At 49.4% G+C, this 23125-nt stretch overlaps 1 protein-coding gene and 1 long non-coding RNA gene across 2 annotated transcripts in view; both read right to left on the bottom strand.

Annotated features, from left to right (window-relative positions):
* Positions 1-27: 27 nt before the first annotated feature.
* LOC119096347 (uncharacterized) lies at positions 28-2823 on the bottom strand. The gene is made up of 3 exons (XR_005094057.1): positions 2736-2823; positions 387-543; positions 28-64 (listed from the first exon to the last, which is right to left on the bottom strand). It is a non-coding gene; the product is annotated as an uncharacterized LOC119096347 (long non-coding RNA).
* A 5486-nt stretch (positions 2824-8309) lies between these two features.
* The window catches only part of LOC119096548 (adenylate cyclase type 6-like), a 37103-nt gene continuing 22287 nt past the window's right edge, over positions 8310-23125 (bottom strand). Inside the window, 1 exon segment of the mRNA XM_037219454.1 lies at positions 8310-9252. Within this exon segment, the coding sequence (XP_037075349.1) occupies positions 9085-9252 (168 nt within the window). The 3' untranslated portion in view covers positions 8310-9084.

Genomic DNA, 23125 nt, shown 5'->3' with positions numbered 1-23125 from the left:
GCAGGCGCCGGCTGGCCAGCAGCGCGTGGCCGCCGTCCTGGCTCACCGCCATACAGCTGGCCGACTGGCGGCCAGTGAACAGGTGTCACAATGCATGTTGCCTCATTGATAACAGATACAGCCTCAGACATCATATGATACTGAGTGGAGTCAGATACAACATATAAGATGTTCAGCCTGTCATACAGTAAATAAACAGAAAATTGGGACTCAGAAGGCAAACAGCAAAGAAACATACCCATGGTGCAACATAATTTATTTTGTTGTATTCAGATAACAGTCCAATCACATTAAAAGGCTATTTTTACATTTTGCATGGATCACAACAAAAACAGATGCAGACAAAAATATCAACCATTTCTGGGGGCATGATCACATTTCCTCACCGGTATGTCCTTTCGCTCAGCTGTAATGGCTTCTCCACTCCAAAAGTTGGCAGCCATAGTGGTAGTTTAGATGTTTGAGTCAGTTGCTTGAAGGATCCAATAATATGTGAGCAGGAAACTAGCAGCTGGTAACAAACAAATCCTCTACATTTCTATTCTGAAAAACAGGATTGTACAAAGTTACGGCACAGCATATTCAGAGACAAAGGGAACATTGTGCTCAGCCTAACTTATGCACAACAAGGGGAAAGGGTTGAAAAATGACCAAAAATGTGTAACATACTATATGGATGTCCCCTTGCAAGCAATCCCTTTTAGATGAGCAGCAGACACTTTGACGCCAAAACTTTTAGGGGAAAGGAATCTACCTGAACACTGGGAAAGATAAACACCTGTCCACCCCACAGATTTGTGTTGTGTGCATGAACAGCACTCTTGATGCTGTAAAATGTGACCACCTGAGATGAGGTTGGCCTTTTCATTTTGGTAGTTGTAATGAATGTGGCAAAAATATGGAAGGCAAATAACTAAAATAAAAATGGTGCACTGCCACCACAGGATCAATCAGGGAGGATTCAGTGGACACAGTTTTTCTGCCCCTTTCCTTAGATCCACATTTTGTCATCATCACCACAGATGGTTGACAGAAAATAAAAAATCAGTACCCTGTGTTCTTCACCCCCCCCCCCCCCCCCATCCTCCCTTTTACAGAATCCTGGCAGCACATCTGACTGTCACGATTTGGAAATCCCTGCATCAATGTAATCCAGTTGGAGACTTGAGATTGTAATGGGTCCTATGCATGCATGCAACTAATATTCTAAGATCCTTTCATACTACAAATGTCCATGGATGAAATGAAATGTGTTTACACTGACAAAAGCATTTATGGTGTTCTTCATGCTTTGATAAATTTAAACTGAGTTATCAGCAACTCACCACAATGCATGCTAGAGATAGCTTGTTACACATTTCTTGGACCCACCAATCACCATACTATGTAACCCAGTGATGGATAATGTTGTCTTCTACCTTTTGCCAGACAGAGCTGCAGATGGTAATGCATGCTGCACACATATGTGATAAAGTTAGCCCAGTTGACAAGGAATCACATTTTAAGGGTAGCTGGTAGTCAACTCAGCCTGTAAAATATCACAGACATTGACAAGATCCTGTTAGGGAGGGTTGAGGAAAGAATCGATAGTTGGGGCATGTGTTGAGGCATTTGAAAGAACTGAAAACCCATCACAATGCATAATAAATGAAGAAGAGACAAGCAAATGCACCACATTTTCCTGAACTGCATAACAGTTATCCTAACTGGTGCATATTATCCAACCAGTTTCAGCATGTAAATCCATGAGCAGCTACTGTAACCAGAGACCCACCAATCACATGTGCAGAGCATTTATCTTGCACTGGCTGCCACTGCTTACACTGAACATGTAAACCAGCAGCAACACAGAAATGAATGCTGAGTAAGCTAGTAGTCTAAAGTGACTCCAGAACTGTGAGGTTTCATCATTCACACTGCAAAAAGTTTGGTACATTTTAGCACACCAAATTTGGTAAAGCAAAGATTATGTGGCATATTTAATGGAACTCTGCATATTCTCACACATAGCAGTATAGAAAATTAGTGGTCAGCAGAATTTGCAGTAGTCAGATATCATCAGATATCATTGGTCCAAATAGAAAAGTTGGCTGCCCTATCTGCTGAAGAATTTGACCTGCCCTAAGCACCTTGTAGACTGGTTTGCCACCACCCACAGACTGGTGGTCCCATCACGGCATCATCCATGCTAGCATGTATTGTACCAGCCCATAATTTTTTTTCACGTTATCTACACAAAACAGCCAGATAATACTCAAGGGCATCTTTCATGCTAAAAAAAACTGAGGAACTAGGAAATTTTGTTCACTGACAGCCAAGTGAGGGGCAAGGGTGGCAATGCCCCCAACCTGATAGCTACACTACATGCAGGACAATTTTGCATATACTGAGTCCAAATTGACATGAGTTTGGAAAAAATGGCATTTGGGACCCTGGATAAAGTTATCATTACAGTAGCTGCCACTTTTGGACTGTTGGACCTCTACAAATCACAGGAACATGTTGTTAAAAAGCAATCACATGGAGCTACCTACCCAGTTGAAAGGCCAAGGTCAGGGCAATTAGCTTCCCATAACACCTACCTCTACCAAAATGTTTACATGAATGCAGGAGTGCAGCCTATCACTATACCACCCACCGCCCATTCAACCCACAGATTAGTACTTAAAGGGTTGACGCATAAAACCAGCAGTGCACCACATACAAAGCGCCACAATATATTATTTCATATTTACCATAACAGTACTACGTCTCTGAACATCCAACACCAATATATCAATGTACCATGAATGTGGTCTCATCGTATCATGTTATTATTCTTTCTGCGTTGTTCATCTGGTTATTTGGCTACCTCAGATTTGACTCATAAGCGTTATCTTCACCGACAAGTTGGAAGCATTTGGAAGCAATGTCATAGCTGCTTGAGAAACGTCCGTAAGTTGTCGCTCGAGAGATTAGGCCTTTGTCACACACAGGGACCTCGGTTAGTACCAAATCTGACATTCTCGAAAATTCAGATAAGCAGGATCAGGACCATGGTTTGCCGCGAGTGCTGTCAACATGACCTCCGGAGGCGCTTTGTTTTATTATCAAGCATGGTGCTTGAGATACAGGTACTTCTCCATCATTTCACATTTACGGTACGGTATGATTCCATCGCATAGCACCGAATGTACAAACATGATGTGACGAAATGGCACCTGATGCCGAAACAAAAAACGCTTCCAAATTCGCCGGCTTTTTTATTGGGCCGACGAAAAACAGCGAGTGTTACCGTCCGTCTTACACCGTTTCCGTGCATTTTAAAACTGGACGAATCTAGCATGCCGCGGGGCCAAACTATATATGAGTCAAATAAACGTCATACTATCACGCATTTAAGGCAGGGCTCTAATTGGACTAGATCAAACCCGAAATCGTTGAAAAATAGAATAAGCTGGAGCAAATCCAATGGCTTGTAAGGGCTGTAAGAGTGGCCGTAACATTTCCCTCCTGAGGCGCGTTCGTTTTATTATGATGTACCTATGCGTTATCTGAAGTTTGCGGCACAGCGCAAATAACCATTGCAGGTGAAGCGCCCTTAAAACCTAGTAAATCAGTTTGAGGCACTTAATGGCTTGGGTCCACGGAACCAAATATATGTACGTAAAATAACTGTTGGCACATCATGATGAAACAAAAACGCCTCCAGGGTACAGTAAAGTGGCTACTTTGATTAACACGAGCACAAACGATGACTTTCAACTGCGGTAATCCTATTTCAGGTGTCTTTCAAAATACGGTGTCTGTGAAATGTTGCGGGATAAAACTAGGTACCACTCTGATAAACGCTTACATGAAAAGGGCTGATTGGCACCAAGCCTGAATTGATGTCATTGGTGTGTATCATTGATGTCATTGAAATGTGTGTATCATGAAGTCATTTTACGTTTGGTATGCGTTTGGCCACATGTGATTAAGTCCTAAAGTAAGGCGAATGTGAAGTGACGAATAGGTGCATGGTAATTAAGTGAAAAAGGCTCTTAGATAATTTTTGGCCGATTTGAAGCCCTGACGGTAAGCCATGGGTGTCAGTGCTTGTTTATTCCTATGGTTCAGCATTTCATATTTGGTAACGCATTAGGTCCCTGTACTGTAACGGTTGTGTTAAAAGAGCTATTCAGCAGATCCACACTCTAGATTCAGCGGATTCTTTAGATTTGCCTGAAAGCTTGCAGGAAAAGTTTCATGTGATCACGATATGCACAATTTGACCTGATTTCTGGCCACGATCAGAAAAATCGATACCAGAGACCTGATTACAATGAACACCGAATACGATGAGCACCAAAACGCCCTATCCCTGTAGTTAAATCATCAGACATCACGATCAAGGTATCCAGTTCAATGTATCATCACGATCAAGGTATCCAGTTCAAGGTATGAGTGCAGAAGCCAGACTCGAATTACATGTTGGCATCAGCATATTGCCGTCGAAACTCAAAACGCGATATTTTGTCCCGCTGCTCCCCTAAGGCCCGCCGGCCAGGCTGACTCCGTTCGGCCAAGCGCCAGCAGACCTTTCTTGGTCAGTCGGGCAAGACTCCTTCCCGCACAGTGGCTCGTACCCAACACCCGCTCCCCGTGACTCCCGCCCCACCCACGCACCCCGCCTCAGCCCGCTGTCCACGGCATACGAGATTTGGGTGCACGCAACAACGAGCTGAGCCACTGCTCCCGCCCTCATACGTGGATTTCATGCGTGGACTAGACGCGTTCAGGCGGTCTAGAACCGTTTTAGCTAAGGTTTCATTGATTTAACTCTGGCAGATCCGGGCCCGCCATGAATTCTTCGCCGTTGAGTCGAGTACCTCCGTACCTGGTGGCATACGCTGCAAGCAGTCAGTTCTGGTCTGCGTTAGCTGTTATGTTAATTTGCAGCTTTCTCTCGCCTGACGCGCGGACAGCGTCCAGACATCCACCCGCCTTTCCTCATTGTCTCTATCATGCATTCTTGTGACGCCCGCTGTCCAAGACAAGCCATATGCACCAACCATGAGTGCACGTGGAGTCGACGTAGCTTCATCCGCAACAACATTTCATAAAATTAGGGTCATGTCTGTGGCACCGCATAGACGGGTTAGACCCAAAAATGTCAGTTCGGCCTTCAACACGTAAAACCACTAACTTGTGCGTAAAAAGAAGCCAAAACACTTCCACCGACGGTCTACTGACTATTTTGTCAGACCTGACAACTAACGACTGACTTCGCTCCCTTTTTTCCCGACTGGTCCTGCCTTTTTTCTAAAATGCATCGAAAATAGCCCTCATCATTTGTGCCTAGGCTTTCCAGACTTACCAGACAGGCACGCCGAGCGGTAATATCAACGGATAACGTGATAGCACGCCAAACAAGCTCCTCGTGATTCATGATGCGAGAGCTGGCTTAGTAATAATGTTCGAGAACAAGATGTGCTTCCAAAACAGCCTTATATGTTGAAAGAGTTTCGCTATAGGTCATTATCAAACAGCTATAAACTAATGCTAGAATATTAACGATGCTACCCGGCACCAAAGCCTCCCAGGCCTGTGGCCCCGTAGAGCACTCGACGAGCTTAGCTCACTCACAGTGTTTCCTACGCTGGTCATTTATGACTCCTGCATCTGCATCGCATCGTCAGTTGCGGCGTACATACGGAACCAGCTCATATCTTATTGACGCAATAGCGCGTTCTTTTATCACCGCACTTCTTTGCTTAGCGTTGTTCGGATCAATGTCGAACGTAGGTTATGACCACTGCCTCATTGTGGTCATTTATCACTCGCATGCGTTGATCACCAGAGCGCTCTACGTCGTTTCGTGCCCCGTGGGAAGAGGCGCACTTGTGTGTGAGCGACGGTGTGCCTGACGGTTTGGGTAAAAGCATTATTGCTTCACCCTTGTTCCGCCACCTTGTGCACAGCTACCCGACAGCTGTACAAAAGGAAACATTTTTGCCGGCAAGGTCGACTTGACCCAAAAGACACCATGGGTGGTAAATGTGGTTCGTTGGGCAAAGTCCAAAGCGCGGCCTGTGGACCTTGTAAGAATGATGACGACTGATAAATGCCCAGAGAACTGAAGCCCATGACTATGTGTAACACAATGCAAGACCTAAAAAAGTGCACATGTCACTGTACAAACTAGGATCAATGCTGCGTTCATTGGCATTGACTGTACTGTCTGCCCCCCCCCCCCCCCCACTCCCTAAGAACACCGCCGTACGTTTACCCCACTGCTGGTGCTGGGCGGAACGCAGTAAGCATTCAGCACTCATTGTAAAGGCTGCAGAAAACATTAATGAAGTTTTCGACATAGTGCTAGGGCTGGCTCTGGACGCTCTACTCCGAAGGCATGGGCCATCTTACAACATCACGGCACATTGAGCCCTTCCATCACTGTAAAAGTTTGTTCCTCCGACATAAGGTAGCACAATGTTCGATGCCATTTTCCAGGCATTACTTTCCCGCTGTGCAGTTCGACGAGGTCGGAGCATAGCTTCAGTACCCCGTAGTTCAACGAGGTCAGAGCATAGCCTCAGCACCCAGCAGTTTGACGAGGTCAGAGCATAGCCTCAGCACCCAGCAGTTTGACGGGGTCAGTGCATGGCCTCAGCACCCAGCAGTTTGACGAGGTCAGAGCATAGCCTCAGCACCCAGCAGTTTGACGAGGTCAGAGCATAGCTTTAGCATCCTTGCAAGATGCCCCAAGTATTTTTTTCGAAATTGAACTCTTTGAGTCGTCTATATAAATAACATGTGGGAAGCATAAAATTCACAGCGGACTGGAATTCAAAGTCGTAATCAAATAGGATCGGATAATGGATTTAGAAAACTGACGTAATTCTTCGGGTCGATAGGATTCCTCAAACCATCTTTCGGGCAATAGAACCGTCCCTGATATCCGGGAACGTCATTCGTAGTGGATTGAGCCTGTCTTGAGTTAAACGGATACGATACAAAATTGAACATCGGATGCACGGCTGTTTCTCGGTCCTAAACGAATCCAATATCCTCCTGGGCGTTTGGGACCGGTTGTCAAATCAGAGCAGCCTCCCGAAAATATTGTCCCTGAGGCACTCTCTTCAGAGGGGTATATCTGCATATACCGATAGAGCAACATGGTGTCATTAGCTCTGACTGCAGCCGAGTTACACCGAGCCAGCCAAACTTCCCATAAGAGACCGTTTTACAGTCTTGGAAGCGCCCTGCTATCTTGGGACCATGCATCCACAAGATTAGCTATCGGCTCCATAAATACGGCGCATTCTTAGTAGGATTCTGGCTTCGTAGGTCTCTTTCTACAGTCATTTTTAAGTGCGAGCGATTGGCACTTTTACTGCGAACGGGACTGACGCCGCGTCTTATTTTGATTGGTTATGTGGGCTTTCAGGAACTTCTGCTATACATCCGCATAGTGCCGGCATCACTGGTCACATTGACAGCATAGGCTCCCTGACAGCCCCGAGACGCATTGCCCGCTTCAGGTGCAGGTACTGAGATGAGATGGACTCTCTGATGCTTTGTTTATGCTCTTCGCGGACTGGTGGTCATTTTTGCAGCTTGATGGGACCGGTCAAAGTTTCCATGGGGCTTCACGCGCTCTGGAGGTTATGAAGCCCGTGTACATTCAAATGCTTTCAGTAGGCATCCCAGAAATATTCTATCGACACTAGAGCAGTAGCAGCAGATTTATTATATTTTAAACAATGAATACTTTGCCGTGGTTTCAATCTCCAGGGCCTCCGTAGGGCCACTTCCTATACTCAGGAAAAAGTCCTTCTTGGCGCAGGTAATTGAATGACTTGAGCGCATCTGATTAGTCTTGTCTTTCAAAGCCCTTTGCGCAGAGAAATGGTCCTTTTATGAGCCACTTAAGACTTCCTCGAGGCATTTGACGGTTATGCGTGCCATTTGGACTGAAGTTATTACGCTTGGTCGCGTAAATGATCAATGTTGGGCCCATGGTTCTTGAACGCAGAACCGAGGGACACTAAATCGCTATGAGTGGTACGTACGCCACGCTAAGGTGGTGACAGTGCAGATCAAGGGAGCTGCCACTGCCACTTTCGGCTCTACGACGTATTCAGCTGTGGAGGCTACCTGGCGTCGCCTGTCTCTTATTCTGGTGGGAAGGGACGACACCGCAGAGAATCTAACTCCGTACCTCCGTTTTACCAGATGCGCCGCTCTACCACTACAACATTGGTACCTTGAAGGTAGCTGGTTTTCATACAAGTGTGTCTTTGCCGATGCATTCATATGCGGCAGCCATGTAGTTGGCACGGGGCCGTAACATTCAGGGCTTTATTGGCAGGGTCATGGTACATACATCTCTCCTTGCCTGACCCGGGGAGGTATTCTGCAGCAAGGGAGCGACAGGCACTGACCTGCAGCAGTGAAATGTAGAGACGCCCTGGCAAAACAGCCTCTGTTGCCCCTCCCGCGCGGTTGGGATGTCTCGTGAACATTTGGCTCGTCAGTGCCGAGTGCAAATTGGTGCGAGTTTAGTAATCACTTCCCACAAGGGCGCACAGGCGGCTGCGACGTGCACTTTGATGACGCGCAAGACCGGTCTGGGACGGCTGGCGTAACACGGGTAACAATCGGAACACGACGCTGTACCAAAACCCCTGGTCTCTTGGCATGACGCACCAAACCTGGTCCTTCCCAGGTCTCGGGAAACAGTCTCGATCTTTGGAAATACACTCGTGTGCAAGAGTGACAGCGTTTGTTTAGATAACACCATTGCACCAAGCGGGGCGCGGCGGAGGGGAACAACAGCACCCAGTTCTGACTTCGCGCTGTGCGTCAAGCGGGCAGTCATGGTCACGACACACTGGCAGCCCTCGGCTCAGGCGTCCCAGGGCGCCGGCGCCGGCGCCGGCGGCGCCTTCAGCCGACCACGCGGACGCTCCGGTCAGCCACCGCCCCCGGCAGCGCCGGCCACTGAAGCCGGCTGGGGGTGGCGCTGCTGACGACATCGCTTCCGCGCCTCATCGATCGGCGCCCACCCGACGGACGGCGCCGCACGACCGGCCACCGCCCGCCAGCCACCGGACCCGATCACGACGCGTCCTCGGACACGTTCTCGGCCACTACTTCCAGCAGCTCCGTCGATCTGTCGTTCAGGAAGTAGGTTACCATCTCGCCCTTGCCCTTGACTTCGATCTTGCCGCGACACGTCAGCGGGTATCCCCGCGCGTGCAGGATGCGGTAAACCTCTTCCGTCACCTGCCGAGAACACAGGCGTCACTGTCAGGTCGCTGCCCCTCGCGTCGATTACGCAGGACGGTACGAAAACACTTCTAAGTCACTCAGCATTTATGGTCGAGTGAGCGAAGCTTCAGCTCAATCTGAGTGCATCACATCGGTCAGTGATATGCCTACAAACCGCATGTGTGCGTTCCACATGCACACACGAGCTTGATAGAGCAGTTGCGTTTCCTCTCTGTTCATGACACGCATAAGCAGCCCAAAGCATTAGCGCGATTGTCTCTGCGCCATTATTGGATCCACTTCCGCGTAAGCCACGCGTCTCCGGCCGTTGGTCGCTCATGATCACTGTCAGGCGGCGGCAGCGGGCCGACACTGCCAGCCTAGCCGGCGAGGCAGTAGACCCGTGTTCTCCGGCTGCCCCAGTCCAACGCAGCCGTCGCCACGGATGGTGACGCAAGGAGTTCGGCACAACTTATCTGCATGCACCGAGACAAATTTCCTCGGGGAAATAGAGGCCACATCCTTGGATGGCCTTGCATCAATGTCGATGTCAAATATGAGTGGTGTTGGTGCTCTGGTGCACCCTTGCTGACAAAAGAAGGCTAGAATCGTGATGACGGCACTCGCATCGCCTTTTTGCAATGCCTTCACGCCACTTGTGTTCTGTTTATATATCACCAGTTTTACCACAGCTCAACCGTGCGGGTGTTAAAAACAGTATGGAATGTTTCAAGAAATGGCGCTTGGATACTACTGCAGCACATCAACATTGCAATTCCATTTTCTATGTTAAAAGTAACGCTTTTAACCAGAAACAGATGTTTCGATATCGCTAAAATGCTATGCATTCTGGCAAAAAGTAGAAGTATTTTGAGGTTCTAGTGAAGCACACGGTAATTTTTGGCGAAAACGTCTTTGTGAAAATATGCGGAACTGCAGTCTAAGCTTTCTAGAACGCTGTGCGGATTGTTTAAAAAGTTCAGTGCTCAATTCAACCTGATAAATGACGCTTAAGGAATAAAAGGAACAGGGACAATAAAGGAAACTTTAAGGCTTAAAAAGAAACATTAAGGTTCAACGAACAAACAAAAAGGAACAATGTTTGCATTGAATGGTCTTTATCACTGCAAGCCGAGATGAAAATTGATAAAAGCCAGTGGTAAATGGTTCATATTTCGTAAGCGTTTCAAATAAGCATGCAGTTCGACCAGACATGGGCAGAAAAGATCAGCAGTGCTTAATATTGGTGTGCCGGCACAATCTGCCTTCTCAAAACGGCATAGATGGGATGGACAAGGCTGATCTAAAGCTGTAGTCGTGCAACCACAGAATATCATTACAAGGTAGCATGTCTCTGGCTGGCCGAATACAAATGTGTACAAGCCAAGAGATGCGTATGTTCGTGCGCAAGTCCTGCGTCGTCACTCTTAGATCGTGCCGTGTGCGCGATATGTGTCATATGTGTGATACGTGATATGATATGTGATAACATATCGTGCCATGTGCGCACGTCTGTCGCGCGGTATGTTTTCATTCATCACCATCAAGATCTATGCGTGATTTGCACGGTAGCTTACGCCTTATCTCACTTACGCGTGCTCCGAACCCTGCCGCCTCAGAGAAGGGAGCACGATTCAGCGTCCCCTCGTTTGTGGGAGTAAGCGGCTTATTTATAGCGCCTCCCATATTGAGCCAAGGCTGCTGTCAGGGCATCGGCACACCGACCTCAGGTTCATCGGCACACCGATACTGAGATTCATCGGCACACCGATACTGAGATTCATCGGCACACCGGTACTGAGATTCATCGGCACACCGGTACTGAGATTCATCGGCGCACCGATACTGGGATTCATCGGTATATCGCTACTGAGATTCATCGGCACACCGATACTGAGATTCATCGGTACACCGACCTGAGGTTCATCGGCACACCGATACTGAGATTCATCGGCACACCGATAATGAGATTCATCGGCACACCGATACTGGGATTCATCGGCACACCGATACTGAGATTCATCGGCACACCGATACTGAGATATCGTGCCCCACACCGGTACTGAGATTCATCGGCACACCGATACGGAGATTCATCGGCACACCGGTTTATTGAGATTCATCGGCACACCTGGTTACTGCGATTCATCGGCGCACCCGGATTACTGGGATTCATCGGTATATCGCTACTGCGATTCATCGGCACACCGATACTGAGATTCATCGGTACACGACCTGAGGTTCATCGGCACACCGATACTGAGATTCATCGGCACACCGATTCTGAGATTCATCGGCACATCGATGCTGAGATTCATCGGCACACCGATGCTGAGACTCATCTGCACATCGATACTAAAATGCATCGGTATATCGATGCTGAGATTCATTGGCACATCGACACTGCGATCCATCGGCACATCGATACTGAGATTCCCCGGCACACCGATGCTGAGACTCATCTGCACATCGATACTGAGATTCACCGGCATATCGCAACTGAGATTCATCGGAACACCGATACTGAGATTCATCGGCATATCGATGCTGAGATTCATCGGTACACCGATGCTGAGATTCATCGGCACATCGCTACTGAGATGCGTCGGCACACCGATGCTGAGACTCATCTGCACATCGATACTGAGATTCATCGGCATATCGATACTGAGATTCATCGGCACATAGACACTGCGATCCATCGGCACACCGATACTGAGATTCATCGGCACACCGATACTGAGATTCATCGGCACACCGATGCTGAGATTCATCGGCATATCGCTACTGAGATTCATCGGCGCACCGATACTGAGATTCATCGGCACACCGGATACTGAGATTCATCGGCACACCGATACTGAGATTCATCGGCACACCGATGCTGAGACTCATCGGCACATCGATACTGAGATGCATCGGTATATCGATACTGAGATTCATCGGCACATCGACACTGCGATCCATCGGCACATCGATACTGAGATTCACTGGCACATCGATACTGAGATTCCTCGGCCAGTGCGTGTCGGTTTCGGCCACGTTAACATTTTTGCAGCAAGGGGCGCGCATTACCAGGGTGCCAGCCGTGCGTTCGTCAGCGTATCCAGCCGTTTGGACTCCAGAGTTCCAATGTCCAATCACGTTTAGTTCGTGTCACCGAGGTGTCACCTCTGATTTGCACCACACAGACAGGCTGGAAACGTCATTATCGTCACAATACGACAAAACACATACTTCGACCTCAAGAGGTCGTAAAAAGCAACAGAACTGAGACGTCGACCGGGCGTCATCTTCATCCGCACCAAGCTGGGAGTACTGAGCCCTTGACATACCAAAGAAAAATTATCATCACGACTTGGCACGACGTAGATTTTAACCCTGGTGCTAGACTTGTTGTGTTAGGAAGGTTCCCTCACTGACTCGGGAGGACCCCTTTTTGAACCAGGAGACCTTATTCTGGGTTAGGAGACACCGGATACATCTAGGAGGCGCAATTTCTGGAACAGATGGCCCTTTTCATGCATCAGATGGCTGCGGTTCCGGATCAGGGTGCCCTGTCTTGCGGCAACGGGTCCCTTGGCTAATTTGGAGGCCCTTCGTGAATCGGAAGCCTCCTATTCTGGATTAAGAGGCCCCTCTATGTGTCAGGATGTCCTGCGTTGCGTCACAGACAACCTTTGCTGGATAAGTAGAATGTCCCATTTTGCTTTTTTAATTGTCGACATTTTCTTACTTCGATATCATGCATGTAGCAGTTTGATAAGAAGTGCGTAACTTCAATACTTATCCCCCTAGAATGCAACACTACCGAGGAGGTCCCTCTGAGGGGGCCCCATGTTGTCCAGGAGACCCCTTAAAAATTCTGCCCCTCCCTTAACTCAAAAGCAGTGGTGTCGCCCTGTTTGTACAACTAACGTATGTTAAACCATACGTCATTGAGCTTATTTGAGTCTATATTGCCTGTGACGTGTGAGCTTGGTATAAATTCGAGGTGACGACTAGTTTAGCTCCCCATCGGGTCAGATGGTTGTGTCGTGTGGAGGTCAAAGTATGTGCTGTGCTGGATGGGGGTTAGATGGTTGTGACGCATAGAGGTCAAGGTCCGTGTTGTGCTGGATGGGGTCAGATCATTGTGACGTGCAGAGACCAAGGTCCGTATTGTGCCGGATGTGATAACCACGCCGAGGTTTTAGAATAGTATAGCATGATCTATACTGAAGATGAGTTTTCCACATATGAGAGTTGATCCCTAGTTCCCCAGTCTTTTAGGAATATTTGTTTTGAATGATTGTGTCATGGAACGTTTGAATGACGTCGAAATGCTGCCGAACTAACCGTACGAAATTACCTACCTAGTACTCACTCGTAGTACTTCAATTTTCAAAGGGATGGCCGTTGCGGTGCTGAATGTGTTTGCTGAATCAAATATCGTTGAGTCCAAGTATTTCGACCCTTTCTGGCGGCGTTCTTGTACATTGGTCCGTGAGTTTAAGACGTTTATTCATGCTTACATTGGGTTTCGGCACTATCCTTCAGTTTTTCGGGCAAAGGATTATTTCTGTAATCGTTAGCACCCATGTTCAACTTCTTGTATTATGAAGCTCACAATGTGATTCGTGACTGAAACTCGCGCAGCCTGCGCAGCATTAATTGAAAGCCAATTGACGTCCGCTACGTTTAGAAAACGTGTTCAACAACGCCAGATATAAACGACTCAACGATTTTTTTGTATTGGTCTTGAACATCGCATGGCCAAGTGGTGGTAGGATTTGAATGACGTTTTTCTGGCTGCATGCCTGGATGACCTTATAGACAGATAGACAAATAGATAGATGAGCATAACAAATAGATGAGACAAATGTATAGACTAGAGAAATAAATAGCTTAGACAAGCAGATATATGTGTAGTATAGACAAACAGTAATGACAAATAGTTTGCGCGAAATTGTCTACAAATCTTCGCGGACATGTCGCTCAGAAACTCAAGTGTTTAGGTCTTAAGGAGGATACGGCTGTAAATTGCACCACATGATCAGCAAGATGGCTATTGCAGTTAAGAATCCCATGGATATTTGAAATATGCCCTTTGAGCCCTCATACAAAATAAAGAAAATGATGGGTCAAAAAACTACAGATAACACGGGACACGCCTTGACAAAACAAAGCTGCTGCGCAAATGTTTCAGTTGATGAACAGAAAGCAACCCCTACATTTCTAGCAAGAACCATCATCAGTATTCTGCACAATCCTCATTTAAAGAGGGATTTCATCACATGAGATCGGGTTGTCCTCGCTGGCCATGGTACATTGGCCTCCTAGTCGTTTCAGTCGTTTTGTCTTCGGCAGAACACATGTGTTGTTCACAGTTTAGGCTAATCGGTCGCTTCGGCTTCGCTACATAAGATGCATGTTCATCCTTGCTCAAACATGCAACACATGACGCACGGTATGCAACACAAAACGTAAAAATTTCGGCCCAACTACACTATTGTGTGCCAGACGTACACTGAGGTTCGGGGTAAGCCGGGTGAACAAGTTAGGTTTCCCTAACTTGCTGAGTGCATTAGCGAGAAACTTTATTCAGTGTAGACAGTAGTATTAACTTTATTTCTCGGGGTAAATGACAGGAGAATGACTCGGGAAAAGTACCAGGCGAATGGAGTCATTATCATTATCAGTTGAGTTGATATTTCGGCAACATACCTTTATCGAAACAATAGCAAAAATGAATTCCAGAATTGTGCAGAAAAAATCACTTCTTCTATGGTTTCGATAAAGGCATTTTGCCAAGATATCAACCCAATTATTCCCCCATTCTCATGGCTCTTCCCCCCCCCCCCGGAATAAAGCTAATACTACTGTCTAATTTAGGTTCCCAATGTGTTCTTGTTGTCATGCTGATGCCCCTCGTCTGTGGGACTTTAATTTCTTCCCAGCAGTTTGCTTTTGCACGCATTGCATTATCGACACCATAAATAGCAGGAAGTCCACCAAAATCGCCAGATCCAGGCTGGCGCACCGGTGGTGTTGGAATGGATGATGACCTTCGCACGACTGGACGACGCTCCGGCGTCTTGGGCAGATGAGCCCTCATCACCCGCTGCAACTCCGAGCTGATGACGTCCTTCCTTGATGACATCGGCTGAGATGAAACACGGCGAGGAACTACTCGTGAAATGTTTGGCTTGATGAAAAGTTCCGCCGAATATCTGGACGTCGCGTCAGCTGACACCAACGTGTCCAAGAATGCTAATTCCTTTGATGAATGAGTGCTGTCCGGGGCGAGCTGAATAGTCGGGTGAAGAGAAGAGAACTGCTGATTAGAACGAGCGGTTTGTCGTGACTGCGCGTCCAGACAGCTGTGGTGCAGCAAAGGTATCCAGTGTAGAACGCGGGTTTTAAGATCGTGTTGCTGATAGCCGCCTGTCCAATTTCCCCACATGAAGATGGTCGCAGCTGGAGGTGCCACCTTACTGCCAGGGCGATTCCGAATTATCGCCTACTCTGTGCCCAATCTGACTGTGCGGTGTCTCAATGCGGTGCCTGAGAAGACCCTTGATGTCAGCAGGCGTGAGGCCACACATTTTGATGTCATCTTAATGATCTGACATAGAGTCAGGTATCACTGATACGCAATTCGTACAGCGGGATGCTTCCGTATAAGTAACGACATCTATGGCGACAACTTAAGAGTTCCTTGGAGCTTAATGCTTGAGTAAAGTCTTCTTGAATCTAGATAGTTACTCTTCTGTCTTTCGTAAGTCAGCTGGGATATAAGGAAGACAGTGATTCAAAACGATTTCCAAGAGCCAAGACATTGCCTCCGCCGGTCCTCCACAAATTGACGATATGGGCCAAAGGAGGCTTTACGACATTTCAGCAGACAGTAGGCACACTTGTGTCCTGGAGTTAACGGTCACGAATGGCAAGGTTAGTTTGTTTTTCATAATTTCTTTTAATTTCTTCTTTGATTTTGCGCCTTTTTTGGTGCTGTGTTGTTCAAATTTCGCAGTTATTTGCATTTTAAGATTGTACGTGACTTTGCTGACGTATATTGTTCGTTATAAAAAGCTATTCCTTTGCATCTGTCGCTCTGCTTTGCTATCAAATATGCATTGCCCAACAGCTTGCACTTATTCGTTCCTCCTTTGCTGTGTTTCCCCTGATATTGAATATCTTTTTGATCATATTGATAAGCGATTATTCAGGGATCTCAGGTTTTTTTAGTTTGAGGCAAAAATGGGGAGGCCACTTCCTCACAGGGTCGGGATGGTTACGACGGAACCGTCGGCCATTCTTGGTCGCGCTAGGTTGTTCAGCGCTTTGATCAGCTGGTTGAAGGGGCGGAGATAGAGTCGGTGCTTCAGCGAGATTGCCGTTGTAACCGGTGATCTATGGTTGAGGCCTCCTCATCAACGTTGGAGCCTCCACCTTTGCTCCGACCGTTGCTTTCATGATCCTTATTAATAGCCAAAGTCTTGGCATTCCTTTGGCAGTCTTGGCAGCTGCCAAAGTATTGGCATTCCATTACTCTCACCGCACGATCTACGGCCTGGTGTGGTGGTAAGGTGACACCAGCGTTATACACGATATGAGAACCGACCCCATTCCGCTAGTAGGACACTTCCATCTCTTCCCAAAGGCAGCAGTCCCATGTCTGCTTCTATGTTTTTCGGTGCAGCATTATCAATGTTAATCGTCATGACAAATTTGGGACCCTTAACTGTGAGGTATGTGTGTAGCACATCGTATGTCGACATTGAAACACTTGCGCCATTGTTCACTGTGGTGTGTTTTGGTGCTGTCCTTTTGTTGGCGCTATGCATGCGATCATGGGTCGGGCCGGAAAACTATCACAAAAATGCATTCCGTTTGAAATATTCAGTTATTTAAAGACATCGACCGTTATTTCATGACTGATGGGAACGCCTCACATTTGCACTGCGCTGGACATCCATACAAATACAAATGTGCACATGCACCAGCCGTACGAACATTTGCGGGCTCATCGACTCATCTCATCTCCAGAGGTAGAATAACTGCCAGCAACTGAAGCACACAAGTTCTCTGCCGACGATATATTACGACGGAGTCCGAAGATGAAAGCGTTGGAATTGAAAAATTATGAGGGGTGCTCGAGACCAGGAAACGAGCGTGGGCCACGGGAACACGCGACACCGTGGCGCTGCCTCAGTCGTCCCAACGCCACCACTTCTCAGGTCAAGGCCATCGCCTAGCGACGACGCTGAAACAAGGCCACACCGCTCTTCGGCGGGCGTCTGGCGGGCTGGCCCCGTTCACGGCGCTAGGCTCGCTGTCGCTGACGTCCCCGCTGGCTCACGGTTCGGCGACGTCGTTGGGCCATGGCTTTGGCCGCGGAGTACTGGCATCGGGATGATAAGAGACATCACCACGACGTGTTACGCTCCCGTACCCCGTGCTCGTTTCGTGGTCTCGTGCGTCTTGTTTCATTTATATTTATTTGAGTTTCATATGTTTCATATGTTTCATATATTTATATCATATATTCATTTTATACATATGTTCATATATATCATATTATACATTTCATTATATCATAAAAATTCATTAATATATATATATATATATATATATACATAACATTTGTATACTAATGTATATAAATGCAGCATTTATACGTTCATTTTCATATTTGGTCTCCCTGCAGATATATCGTGGACAGTTAATTTGGATGCTTCCGTCGCAAACAGCTATTCTACCTCCGCAGCTAAGATGACTTGATGCGACTGCGAACATTCATGCTGGATCCAAGGATATCCAAGGATATCCTTGGTATCCAAGGATAATGTGCCACATGCCATTAACACATGGGCGAGCCTGGAGGTGACATGATACTGCTGATTGGTCTAAATATCACTATGCCGATGCTTTGAATGGCAGGAAACAATGCTTTCTGGCTGGACGGACCCAAATGCGTGTAAGTCGGGATGTGCGGAATGAAGCCAGTGTCGTGAGTGGTTCACAAACTTCGCGTGCCGTGCGACACACCGCGCGGGCGTCCACCCAATAAGACCTTACACGTCATGCGTGCAAACCTCCTAACCAAATAACCGAGGCGCTCTTGGATGTGCCTTTGGATGGGGATTACTTCAGTTCCGGGTTTTACGTTACGGGTATTATCGTGCTCTGCGTACCAGCCTCCCTCCTATTGCTCTACAAATTTGCTTGTTGAAATTTGGACACGCCAGCCGTTGATTCGCTGCGAGTTGCCTTGCTAATAGTTCGTTGACGCTTTTGCCAAATTTGGCTGTTGGTGTCGGGCTTACAGTTAGTGGTGAGCGATTAAACCAGCGTGATCTGCTTCTCAGTAAGCAGCGCTCCGTCACGTGGCTTTTCTCCTGGAGAACAGAGCGCCATTTGTGCCACTAGACTGAGGACGCGCCGACCTCACTGACTCGGGGTCCGCGTTCCCCATAGCCAAACAACTTCCACAAGTTGCACCCTATGAGGTCATCGGTAAGTGCGTCACATCAGTTCCTACGGCTTTGAGTACAGTCGTTTGTGTGTGACGTAGGCACTAGCGACGTCATTGGCAGCAGCTCAGGTAGGTGCTTTACCAATCAGGCGGTAACCCCGGTCAGCCCTTTACTGAACGAGGATTGGTCGGTGGACAGTAGCCGGAGGGTTGGGCCGGACGAGAGGTCAACGAGCCATTCTCCGCCGGGACGTAAGTGCTGGGTCGCGAGCAGATGGTTCGTGATAAGTCGCACACCGACGCCGATCATTTGATGGCCCGATCGAGGCAAGCTGCGTCAGACGCTAGGAACCATTATAATAATCACACGTGTCGATGCGTGATGCTCTGCAAATGTGGTGCGGAGTGGAAGGTGGCTGGGGACAGCGCATCCTCCCTCCTCTGAGCCAGCGTACCCTCCCCCTCATCCCTTTCGTCAGATGCACGATCGTGCGGGCGGCGAGGGGGAAGGGGGAGGGGGTGCGGGACGGCGGCCACACCCATTAGAGCAGACCCCGCAGTCAGCCTTCTCGAGCACCACTCAATACCGCGCGCTGCGAGCGGGCGCCACCACTCGATCAGATGGAGGGCACATCGAGGAGACGGTGGCTGTTAGTCCTCACCTCACCGCGACGATTACTGTGATCTAGTGATGCCGGCCCGTTTCCTCGACGTGTCTAATACAGGTCTTCTAGGTTACGGCATGGGTTTTTCCGTCTGGTGTAGATGTCATTATATGATGCGACTGGCTTCTAAAGACACGTCTGGGTACAAACAAAACGGCGCAAAACCCACGAACAGTATTTGCTTTCTTATCACCATGCAATTCCATATAGTGCTAACAAACCCCTCAATTTATTGTGCCAGACATTTTCCCGGGGCAGCTGAACATAATCCAGACCTCCACGTGGATGCCAAATGTTCAGTAGCGTGGGACACTTCAGTTTTTGTCGATTTTAATAAACAAATAGTGAAATTAGGAACGCAACAACACGCGGTGTGATATTTTGAGTGAAACCAATAATGGTCTGCAGCAGCTCTACCAGCTCCCAGTTTCCATAACCTCCACTAATTTGGCCAAGGCCTAAGCCCATCCCGGCATTGTTTATCGCCTCCTCAACCCTGCATTAGCAGCTGAGCAGCAGCGGAGCGCGCCAGCTTTGTGCCGAACTCGAGCTTATTCAGAAATAATCCGCGAGTTAAGCAGCTTGATTAGTAGGAAACTCAATCGATTCACGACAATGGGTTTATGAGCTTACTTCCTGAATCCCAACATATTCATGAATTTGTGCACATTGATTCACCACGAGAACATGCACCAGGTTACTAGCTGAGTCTCGCTGTTGTGACAGTATATAGGGCAGAATTGCATTCATCTACTGTTGTAACTCAATCTTCTAACTGTTTAGGGGCGTTTGTCTGCCTGTCTGCCCGTCTGTTTGCGTAGCACCGTGCGCACGCCGGACGGCGGGTCGCTGAATGGGGAAATTTGGACACGACGCGCGAGCGCACGAGCCGGCTTTCCTCGGGTGGGTCGCGAGCCCCTGCGGCCTGCGGTTCGGGCCGTGGCGCGTGGGAAGTGGCCGTTGAAGGCTCATTGGCTTCGCACGGGTGACCTGAAAATGTGGCCGACGACAAAACCAACGAGCAGCCGTTCGAAACTGTGGCCATATGTCGGCAACCAGGGGTCGGGGCGACCAGAAATTGGAGCACTTAGATAGATAACTGGACGGGGCATCGTGTGGTCTCAGACGCGCGCCGCACGTGCAACATGGCACGTAAACAGACGTGGCCAAGATGGTTTTGGTCTGCTTTTGACGTTTTCCGTCTTACAATGTACCTCAGCAGCTAACATGCGTGGTGACAAGAATCGAATTTCAAAGTGTCGACCGCCGTACCGTTGTCAATCCACGTCGTCGACACGAATTTGTGCGACGCACGGTCGCCCCGGTGATCGTCGGGTAAGCCGAGGATGTCAGCATTTTGAAAAGCGGCGCCGAGTGCAACACGCTGTCGTCGAAACTGTGACCAGAGTCGTCACTAAATTTACACCGACGCGTGCACCTACTCATTGTCTATGTTTGTCATATGTTTATTTGCCATTATCTGCACTGTCCTGGCCGTATACCAGCCTTACGTAAAGGGTTGCAATTTCGCATTTTCACGCCGCAAAAAAACGCCACCGGTTGATCGCCCGGTCGCCGGCGGCCAGTATTTTTAGTAAATGGCGAAACGCGCACGTTGCAGGCGTCCGGCAGCGCCATTCATTCATCCGTTCATTCATTCATTCAGTCGGTCGTGGCGGAAGATGTAAGCCATGGCGACGAACCGGTGCTTACTTGAACCCCTTGCATTGATAAATATCAGAAGAAAAACAAATTCATCGAGTGAGGAATAATATGCAACGGGCACGATAAGAGGACCAATCATGAGAACGAAATTATAAACAGCTTTGAAGGTAGGCAAAGAGTTCAAATGCTACACCGGGGAGGGCTGTGAAAATCAAGATCAATATTAAGGCCACTGCGCTGGTTCTGATGACAACATCCGCTGGGATGATGACACGGGTGAGACAGGCCGCTTCTCCGACTTTGATCAGACCGGCCGCTTCACCGGCGATGGCGGGGTCGGCCGCTGCGCTGTAGCTGACTGTCAGCAGCGTCAGCTCTAATGACGCGTTGCTTAGGGTATGATGCAAGTCGCGAAGTGCCTGCTTAATGCGTGTGCCTAAGTCGCGTGGCGGTGGGCTGGCCCGCTCGGGATGCCCGCCGCCGCGGGGACGTGCCGCCGCGCCGCGGCGACCGCGCCTCTGGCCAGGCCGGGCTCGTATGGCCGCCGGGTGCCGGTTGTCCGGCGCCAGCCGCGGGCGCCGGCGGGCAGGGCAAATGGCTGTAGTTGAGATTAGCGTGAGATAATACAGACGTGGACGTGGCTAGAGTTGAACCGTCTCCCATATAAGACCTGACGCTGTGCTGGCTCTGGTGAGGCCGGACGCTATGGTGGCTCTGGTGGGGCCGGACGCTGTGCTGGCCCCGGTGAGGCCGGACGCTGTGCTGGCTCCGGTGAGGCCGGACGCTGTGCTGGCTCCGGTGAGGCCGGACGCTATGCTGGCTGTGGTGAGACCAGACGCTGTGCTGACTATGGTGAGGCCGGACGCTGTGCTGGCTGTGGTGAGACCAGACGCTGTGCTGGGTCTGGTGAGGCCGGACGCTGTGCTGGCTGTGGTGAGACCAGACGCTGTGCTGGCTTCGGTGAGGCTGGACGCTGTGTTGGCTGTGGTGAGGCCGGGCGCAATGATGGCTCCACCGGGGTCGGCTGCCGCTTGGTCTGTTCTGTATTTTCCTTGGGCTGGCCCTGATCTGATGGCGCGACATCTGCAGACCTAAACTGGATGCAGGTCTTGAGATGCGACGCCGCAGCATACTAACGTGCTACCGCTGGCCGTGCACATTGCAGAAGGCTAGAGTCCTAAGCAGAGGTACACATAGAGCAGATGTCAGCTAAACCTTACGGCGTCAGTGAGCCTACGTGTCCGCGGCAATGCTCACATCACGTCCGGTCTGTAATATTACAGAAGATCACGAATGACATCGCGTCATCCAAGCTGTCAACCTCAGCAGCAGTTATCCGAATTATACCTTCCCGAAAAACAGCGGGACCATGGGGTGGTCCCTCGCCTGCCAAGCTAGCGCTGAAGAGCTTTGCAAGCGCCGGGGTCAGGCGATCAGCGAGCGTCCCTTGACCCGGCGACCCGACGACCGGGAGGGGCCCGGGCACAGCCTCACAGGACCGGCGGGCCCTCGGATCGGACCGGCTTTGACGCCGACAGTCGCGTCTCCGACAGTCGCGTCTCCGACAGTCGCCGACAGTCGCGAGTGCTGTCGTGGTGCTCCAAGTGGAGCGAAGCAGTTTGGCGCGGTAGGTGTTATTGGCCGCGTTTTGTCTGGCTAGCGACCGACATGGCAGTGATGAGGAATCGTCAGATGTCGCGCGCCCGACACAGCTGCTGGCACAACAGCTGGTGCTGGCGGAAGAGACGCAGTACCAGGGGCAGTCGTGGGGACGGGGGGGGGGGGGGGGGGGCAGGCGGCCATGGTGGAGTCGAAGGGGGCCTGGCCGCCCGCCGCGAGCACCAGCGCCGTCAGCAGCTCACACCCCGTCCCAGGGGCGCCCACCAGGCGGCGAGACTGCCGATCTCGGTCTCGTCGGCGCCCCAGCTGACGTCATCCGCCCTACTCAGCAGTCCTGAACCGCGACGCCAGGCGTTCGCCGGCTCTAGGGAGCGTTATCGTCAGCCGCCGGCGTCGCTAGCGAGCTGCCGACCGAGGAAGACCAGGGAAGAGGCGCTGGCTTGCGGTGGGGAACGAGCCGGACCTCCCGTAGGTATGC

The sequence above is a fragment of the Pollicipes pollicipes genome, unplaced genomic scaffold (genome assembly GCF_011947565.3).
Source record: "Pollicipes pollicipes isolate AB1234 unplaced genomic scaffold, Ppol_2.1 Scaffold_4295;HRSCAF=5057_pilon_pilon_pilon, whole genome shotgun sequence".
NCBI lineage: Eukaryota > Metazoa > Arthropoda > Thecostraca > Pollicipedomorpha > Pollicipedidae > Pollicipes > Pollicipes pollicipes.
Note: the sequence above shows the minus strand (reverse complement) of the source record. Positions and strands in the feature narration are given on the sequence as shown.